At 30.9% G+C, this 9,272-nt stretch overlaps 1 protein-coding gene and 1 long non-coding RNA gene across 2 annotated transcripts in view; one reads left to right on the top strand and one right to left on the bottom strand.

Annotated features, from left to right (window-relative positions):
- The window catches only part of LOC112905606, a 109,766-nt gene that overhangs the window by 5,049 nt on the left and 95,445 nt on the right, over positions 1-9,272 (top strand). The gene's annotated exons all lie outside the window — the stretch shown is intronic.
- The window catches only part of LOC112905605 (short-chain dehydrogenase/reductase family 16C member 6-like), a 35,475-nt gene continuing 31,571 nt past the window's right edge, over positions 5,369-9,272 (bottom strand). Inside the window, exon 2 of the mRNA XM_025978318.1 lies at positions 5,369-5,521. Coding sequence (XP_025834103.1) covers positions 5,384-5,521 — 138 coding nt within the window. The 3' untranslated portion in view covers positions 5,369-5,383. The remainder of the gene's footprint in view (positions 5,522-9,272) is intronic.

Genomic DNA, 9,272 nt, shown 5'->3' with positions numbered 1-9,272 from the left:
AAAACTTTTCTATAGAAGCTTTATAGAAACTTATTACATAACAAATATATTTAGGTTTCGACATTTCTATCAAAATTAATTAATAAAATTAACTCTGCACCAATTAATATTTTATTTTTTAGTAATTATTATAATAAATAGAGTTTAGCAGTATGAAATCTTTATATGTATTGCATGTCTGTAATAGCAAACCATTCAATCTTTTTTGATTTGCTATGATTGCAAACCATTTTCCAACACTTATAATAAACCTTATATTTGTAAAGAATTAATTCCAATTCTGATGCTCATAATATGAAATATCAATTACGAAATCTAAAGAAAATATTACATTGCTAAAGAAATTCTTTCAACTTGACATAAACCATTCGTTATAAAACTAAGTAACTTTGATAACCAACTTGTACGCCTACGATGAATAGTTTTAGAAATAATTTAATTTATAGAAAAAATATCGCTACCGCAACCTGTTTTATAACTAATCATAATTTCCACAAAAAATGACTTACGAGTGTTGAAAATTTTTACCAGTTATAGTCGTGTCCTATGGCTAATGTTAAACCAAAATTGAGCTTTATAATTTATACTGGGTGTTCAGCAAAAACAATGCAAAGTTTAAAAACTTTAAACACGAATAACTTCGTTTTTCCAAATGACACTTACCATATTTTATTGTTCCATTCGATTCCTCTTTTTATCCTCTTTCGATCCATGTGGATGTTTTATATTGCTTCATTTGAAAATTTTTGAATAAATTTGGATTTTTATCTTAATTAGATAATTTTATTAACTTTGGCGTAACATAAATGTGCCGTGGGACAATTGATAGCTACTTTAAATCAGAACTTATCTTTCGTTTTTCTATGTTTCCATTTCAAATAATAAAGTTGGCATCAACTTCCGGTATAACTAGTGTCCGACCGGAACTGGTTTTTACGACCGAAACCGAAACCGAATTTCGGCAACGGTCTCAATTTCGGCCGAAACCGAAACCGAAACCGAAACTTCCTTCTAAGGATCATGTTTTGAGAGAAAAATAAAGAAAACGTCATTATAATCAGTCAGTTTTATTTTTTTATCTTTAAATCACATAGCTCTGCAGTCTTTGACGTTTTCACTTATTGATAATCAAATCAAAATCAACATAACAACCCCTCGTTTAAGGAAATACTTTAATTGCGCCTTAAAAATACTTAAAATAGGTGAGATGTTTATTTGAGTAAGTATAGTAGANGTCAGTTTATTTTTTTTATCTTTAAATCACATAGCTCTGCAGTCTTTGACATTTTCACTTATTGATAATCAAATCAAAATCAACATAACAACCCCTCGTTTAAGGAAATACTTTAATTGCGCCTTAAAAATACTTAAAATAGGTGAGATGTTTATTTGAGTAAGTATAGTAGACTAGACTCATTTTTCTTTTGAAGATTATTCATACTTTTTTTTATATATTAAACATAAAATTACTTTTGTTATTGTTACCTAATATCACAATAAGTATAGGAATATAATATTTAAGTGATAAACAAAACAAAATAAATCGCTTTTATCAACACGAACCAGTCACATCATGATTATGCACCTAGACGCGCCGAACATGACCGAGCAGAGCACGAGAACTCCCCAACGCAGTTTCGGTTTCGCTCGTAACCGAAACTCGTTTTTTTGCCGAAACTCGACCGAAACCGAAACCGAACTTTCGATCGGACACTAGGTATAACCGAAAGCGGCCGACAGTTGAAATTATTTTAGTTAAAAAGATCATCCTTGATAAACTCAAGGTACTGCCAAATTTTCAGATCTCTTACACACTCAGTTTCCCTAAAATGTCTAATATACCATTCACTTTGAAGAACCCTGTATATACCTACTTATAATGAAATAATTAGCAAAATAGCCTGCAAAAAAAGGTATTATAAATCCGGGAATTAATAATTATAATAGCAACTAACGGGGCACATGCTATTAAATGCAAATTGGGTAATAATTATACGTGATGACGTGAGAATGCATAATTATATTAATGTTATTCTGTGATACAATAAAAAATGAACAACAGTGTTTTATGATACCGATCTAAACAATTAATTTAAATACGAGGGTGGATTGATAAGTTTCCGGCCTAACCAAGAGATGACGCCACTAGGCCTACCTTGAGGTGACATTCTATAGTACCATCCTTGGATAGCTTGTAGCTATAGTTTCAGCCCGATCTCCTTGCTAGTGTAGGTTTGACAGCACGNTTTAGAATGTATTTTTTTTTGTTTGTTCGTAAATTTAATTTAATTTTCTATAATATAATAAAAAAAACATATACCGAACAATTTTTTATTTCAGTGTTCTATTATATTATTATTTCTTAAAATTGGATCAATATTCAATTTTAATATTGGGTTGATATTAAAAATCTACATTGGGCCAATAAAAAAAAATCTGACGTTTCCATCATTGAACCAATATGTAAATATAATATTTTACCAATATTTTTGTGGTACTGGGGTAGATATTGTGCCTACATATGCATGATATATTGTGACTATATATAAAACATATATTGGACCAATCTGGAAAACAAATATTGGCTGTATTTTTCAAATAAATATTGCACATTTATTATTTCCTAACATTGGAACAATATTTAATTTCAATATTGGGTTAATATTAAAAATCTACATTGGGCCAATAAAAAAAAATCTGACGTTTCCATCATTGAACCAATATGTAAATATAATATTTTACCAATATTGTTGTGCTACTGGGGACTATAGTAGACTAGACTCATTTTTCTGTTGAAGATTCATGCTTTTTTTTATATATTAAACATAAAATTACTTTTGTTATTGTTACCTAATATCACAATAAGTATAGGAATATAATATTTAAGTGATAAACAAAACAAAATAAATCGCTTTTATCAACACGAACCAGTCACATCATGATTATGCACCTAGACGCGCCGAACATGACCGAGCAGAGCACGAGAACTCCCCAACGCAGTTTCGGTTTCGCTCGTAACCGAAACTCGTTTTTTTGCCGAAACTCGACCGAAACCGAAACCGAACTTTCGATCGGACACTAGGTATAACCGAAAGCGGCCGACAGTTGAAATTATTTTAGTTAAAAAGATCATCCTTGATAAACTCAAGGTACTGCCAAATTTTCAGATCTCTTACACACTCAGTTTCCCTAAAATGTCTAATATACCATTCACTTTGAAGAACCCTGTATATACCTACTTATAATGAAATAATTAGCAAAATAGCCTGCAAAAAAAGGTATTATAAATCCGGGAATTAATAATTATAATAGCAACTAACGGGGCACATGCTATTAAATGCAAATTGGGTAATAATTATACGTGATGACGTGAGAATGCATAATTATATTAATGTTATTCTGTGATACAATAAAAAATGAACAACAGTGTTTTATGATACCGATCTAAACAATTAATTTAAATAAACAGGTAATTAAAATATTCGTTATATGTTGTTATGGGCACATACGTTACAATAAATTTTACGGCCATTAATTTAAAATAATTTTAACACCTAATAAAATTATTCTTTTATAATGCATAAAAGATTTATTAAAGTTTTAAAATAGTCGTATTCTACGTAAGTATCTACTTAATTCACAGGAAAATGGTATATAATACGTATTACAAGATATATATGTATTGTTGTAAAACTAAAAGATTACATTTATATTTTTTTGCGTAATTACACCATCAAAATTAAGAAGCCAAATAGTGTACCATATACAGTGTAAACTCTATATAACGACACTTAAGGGACTGAACATTTTTCGGCGTTAAATGGAGAGAAATAAAAGATATTATTTTACTATTCTATAATAATATGCATTTACCAATATAGTACACATTTTGATTATTCATACATTGCGTATAGCCTGTTATCTTCGTCTGATGTTTTTTGCTGCTCCAATATTTTAATTGTATTTTGTTACGTATCTTACTCATATCTTGAGATACTGCTGGATCAATTTGATTATATAAAAAGTATTTTTTTAATAGTTTCGCTGCATCAAGTGCTTGTTTGATGCTTGGTGGAGGGACAGGATCGTCTTCTTCAACAACGTACACAGCTGCAGTTCTTATCTATTTCGGCAACTTAGAAAGTACTGCTCAATGATTTATAATGCCGCATTGTTGTCGTTAAAAAGAGTGAGCGTAACGCTATATAGAGTGTAATATTGTATAGAAAATAATGTAAACCAACCAAAGTCAAGCAATTTCGACGTTTTAAGGAGTTTGTTGTTAAATCGTGTGACGTTATAAAGAGTTTACACTGTATGTCGCACCCACTCGGCGTATTTGTCCATTTCGTGAGTTGGACGTCCAGTTCGTGAAGTGAACTGGATACAAAAGTATTAGTTTAGTTTCAAACCATTAGTGACAGATAGACATTTGCATGAATGATCTTATACAGAGGTTCGAGTTATTCTTTAGAGCTAATGTTTCTAATATGGGCCTATATCGACCCCTACAGGTCGATTCGAAATTACAAGAAGTCCATGACAGCGAAAACAAAAATAGGGGGTGCATGAAATTAAGGTCATGACAACGAATCCCATTTAAGCAGGTTGTAACCGAAGTTTTAGCTATTCTATAAATGAAATAATTCACGTAGCACAGATATCTGCGCATCTACATAATATTAACTTGTAATACGACATAATGTATAAAGTAAAAATTCTTAAAACATAAGTTTTAATGAAACTTGATGATTTGGAGTGTTAAAGGTGTATGTTTGGAGCGCGGCGTTGTACGGGTGCGAAACATGGAGAGTGGGTGAGGCGGAAAAGAAAAGGTTAGAAGCCTTCGAGATGTGGTGTTACAGGCGGATGATGAGGATAAAGTGGGTAGAAAAGGTTAGAAATGAAGAGCTATTAGAAAGAATAGGAGAACAGAGGACTCTACGGAAGTCAATAAAAAATAGGCGAGATAGGTTGGTAGGACACCTTCTCAGGCATGAAGGTCGAGTCAGAGACATATTAGAGGCAGAAACAGGAGTTAGGAAGGGTAGAGGTAGACCTAGGTTAGATTACTGTTTGCAAATAGTTAAGGATGTGGGTTGTTCTAGTTTTAGGGAAATGCGAAGTTTAGCTCAGGATACGAAAGAGTGGAGGTGCGTGTCCAAGCAGTCTTAGGACTGACGACCTTATGATGATGATGATTTGGAGGTAGATTTGGGAAACTTTATTATTCCATGCTGCTTTATTATTCATGCTTCAAAACCGAAAAAATTGACACGTAGTCTACGAAACAAAAAAGATTCAAAACCCTTACTAAATCTTTAAAGTGTCTCAAAATTTCTTTTGATTAATTGGATACTTCCTAATAATAATAATTGTTTTCTTAGTATTTTTGTAAATGATAACTTACCCAGAAATGAGACAACACATTGACGTCAAAGGTACGTTGGATGAGATGATCGGGGGTTTCCAACAGTAATTTTCCTGATACAACTCCTGCGTTGTTAATCAGGATAGTAACCTGAAATAAAAAAATTAATAAATTAGCAATAACTATTATCGACCAGTTTTTGCATAATAAGAATGGTGGAATTTCCTATCAAAAGCCAAACTTAATATTAACAGTAAACATAGTGTTTGATACACACGTGTATGAATGTGTATACATACTTGTAGATTTATGGTTGTTAATGGAAAACGTTTTTTTGCTATACATAAACCATTAAATTATATGTAAAATCGTTTTATTTTATAGTTTTGGTTAAATATAAACAGGATGCTGTGGGTTTTTATTCTTATTTAATATTAAAAAAATTTTATTATAACACAAACGACAAGTATCGATAACGATAAGGTCCAATTTCCATTCCAAAATAAATGCTTGCATCGCTATGCTCTTTTTTATCAAGCAGGTAGCCTTAAATGCATAAAGAAAATGTGTAAAATACGTCTATAATTTTGAATTAATTGGTTAGTCGAACGTCTGTCCCATCCACGATACAATGGTTAAATATCTTATCAAATAAATTGTTAGATGCTGTCCACACGTAACACAAATTGAGGGAAGGGGAGTCCTATTACTTATGGGGAGGTGAGGACAAGACTGAAAATTAAAAAAATCTTTCTTTTTTGAATTCAAGTCCAAAACTTTACAATGGACGCGTTACGTAATGGAATGCGGGGAAGATGTCAGACTAAGTGTTATGAAGAAGTGCTGATGAGTCCGAAATTGCGATACAACGCCCTCTAGTTTCGATAGACATAGAGACAGAACCCTCAATTCGCAATTGCCCGTTTTTTTTACTGATACTTGCAAAGCTTTTTAAATGCGTCAATTACTTTAATTTACTTGGTGCAAAAGTTTCTAAAATAATAGGGGTAGAACTGCATTTTTTTTATACATTTCTGAACGTAACTCAAAAAGGATGTTATTAAAAAAAATTAAATTAAAAAGAGTTCCTTTATAGAAGAAGAAATAGGTGTTAAAAGTAGAGGTAGACCTAGATTTAATTACAGTTCGCAAAAAGTTAAGGATAGTTTGGGATGTTCTAGTTTTAGGGAAATGCGAAGATTAGCTCAGGTAGGAAGGAGTGGAGATGAGAGTCCAACCAGTATGATGATGATGGTGATAGGTACCATACCCTCTGCTTTAATAAACTGTGCTGTATTAAAAAGATTTAATACGTTTATAGATTTAGTAAAATAAGGTTTTTAAGAACTAATTTTTAATCGTATTCATCTCAATTCAAACTGCTTACTTAGTTATCATCTTCAGGATTTTTTTGGTAAAGGTCGATGGATTCATACAAATCAATTCCCTACATATCATTTACAAATCACTGCCAAACTATTCATTAGGGCAAAAAAGCTACCTCCGAAATATTAAACGTCAATTTTTTATTAATTTAATATTATTTGTGTTATTATAGATCATGTGCATATATGCGATTTCTAGGCATTACGTCGTTTTTAATAGCCCATAATTATAGCCTCTTCCTTTTGTAATCACATTGTAGTCCTTAAGAATAATAGTGCCGCTTGCTTATTTACAAATGCGACAATTAAAATCTTATTGTTTCTCCTAATAACATATCATAAATTTTACGGAAAACCTTGCGCAATAAAAAAATTAACGGTTTTTGCAGGTAATCATGACTGGAAAGTATCGAAATTAATAGTAAATACTCATATACAGTCAGACATCACAGACGTGTTATTTGAAAGAATTATNATAGGTACCATACCCTCTGCTTTAATAAACTGTGCTGTATTAAAAAGATTTAATACGTTTATAGATTTAGTAAAATAAGGTTTTTAAGAACTAATTTTTAGGTGTTTTAACGTTAATACAATTCTCAATTAATTTAGAATTTATAACAACATTTACCATAAAAATTGCTCTCTTGAACAATTCTAAAAAAATGTAGTTAGAGCTATACGCGACGAATCCTCTTTATTTACATAGTAGTAATAAGTTTAAAGTACATAAAAGAATTAATACAAACGTCATCATTTACCTTGTTGGCTGAGTTCAATTTTTAAGGCTTCGTCAAACCCTACAGCTGCAAATTTGGATGCGCAATAATCCACCAGCTTATTAATTCCTACAAATCCAGCCATTGAAGCAATGGTTACAATGTGACCGTGATCTTGTTCAACCATTTTTGGTAGAAAAGCTTTTGTAGTCTAAAACAAATAATTTTCATTGGATTTATGTTTTATAATGTTACTATTTTAATTAATCATAATAACGTCAAAAGCAGGACGAAAATTTTTCAATTTTATTAAATCTTTTTTTCTAAATAGTAAAGGATTTATTTTTTTATGGTTTCGGAAGCTTTTGACTATTATTTTTTATTTAAAATTATAAATATGTTAAATCTATAATAAGTTGTATATACACAGTAATATTTGTTTATCGTTTATTTCGTAGACATATGTTCAATATATAGGGTTCTTCAAACTGACTGGTACATTAGACGTTTTAGGGCAACTTTTTTAACTAAAATAATTTTACCTATCGATCGCTTTCAGTTATACCAAAATATTACATTGCTAAAGAAATTCTTTCAACTTGACATAAACCATTCGTTATAAAACTAAAGACCACAACATCGTTTGTTTATTTAAGACAAAGATCGTAAAATGCCACGGAAGAAGAATATTTTATTATCATTGCTTTAATTACTGTTAGGCGACCAGTTATCATCCATTTCGAGGAATCTGGGTTATTTTTATGTTCTTCTTCACTCTTGGATCAGTAAACAACAAAAGCGTAGACGTATTTGTTGCAACTTAACAAATTAAATAACAATTTACGACAGTATAATGGCTACGCTGTTATCGCAAACGACGTTGATAATTGCTAACGTTATCACTCATTGATCATTATTCAAGCTTAAGTATTTTCTCAAAAAATTAACAAAGAAAGCAGCGCATTCTCTTTTGTAAATTTGTATGTTGGTTTATTAATATTTATTAACAATGAAACTACTAGTAAATATTTAGAATACATGTATGTATGTGTTAAGTTTAGGAAATTGCTAATAAAAAGGTTATCTACCACTATGGCTTCAAAACTACTAGAAATAAAACGCAGGTTTGAATTAAATTAAATTGTAATCAATAAATGTTATATACAGGACTGTTTGCAACAATTCTATTAAATAAAACCAAAAAGACAAAAAACTTCTTATTAAAACTTCATCGTGATCAGTAGGAATCTCAGATTCCGTTGTAACAACAATCATGGCCGAAACAAAACCATGTGGATGACAATAACCTAAAACTATTAGATATAAACAAACTGTAACAAATAAGTTAACGTAATAAATGAAACAAGTGCCTACCCTGAATGCCAAATGATTTATCTGCATTTGACACCACCGGCACATTTTTGGGTATATTTGAACTACTCAACTTACGAGGAAGGTGATTTTGAATCATGGCGTCACGAAAACCTTTGCTGGTTGAAATTATTCATCTATTTTCATTTACATTCAAGTCAACAAGCATAAAACCGACCATCAATTAGATGATCTTCATCCAGAATATTTATCATTACTGTCATTGGGATAAAAAGTAAAAATATGGTTTTAAATACTCAGTATTGGTAACCTTGAGACATAAAGATTCAGGTATCAAACAGATTCACACATAAATATGCTCTTTGCACTATATTGGACCAGAAAACATGAATCGTTCCTTCTTTCATTTCATTCCCACGTCTTTGAATAGAATGGGAAATCTTCGACAACATTTTTTAGAATACA

This window comes from Agrilus planipennis, unplaced genomic scaffold (assembly GCF_000699045.2).
Source record: "Agrilus planipennis isolate EAB-ADULT unplaced genomic scaffold, Apla_2.0 scaffold224, whole genome shotgun sequence".
NCBI classification, from domain to species: domain Eukaryota; kingdom Metazoa; phylum Arthropoda; class Insecta; order Coleoptera; family Buprestidae; genus Agrilus; species Agrilus planipennis.
Note: the sequence above shows the minus strand (reverse complement) of the source record. Positions and strands in the feature narration are given on the sequence as shown.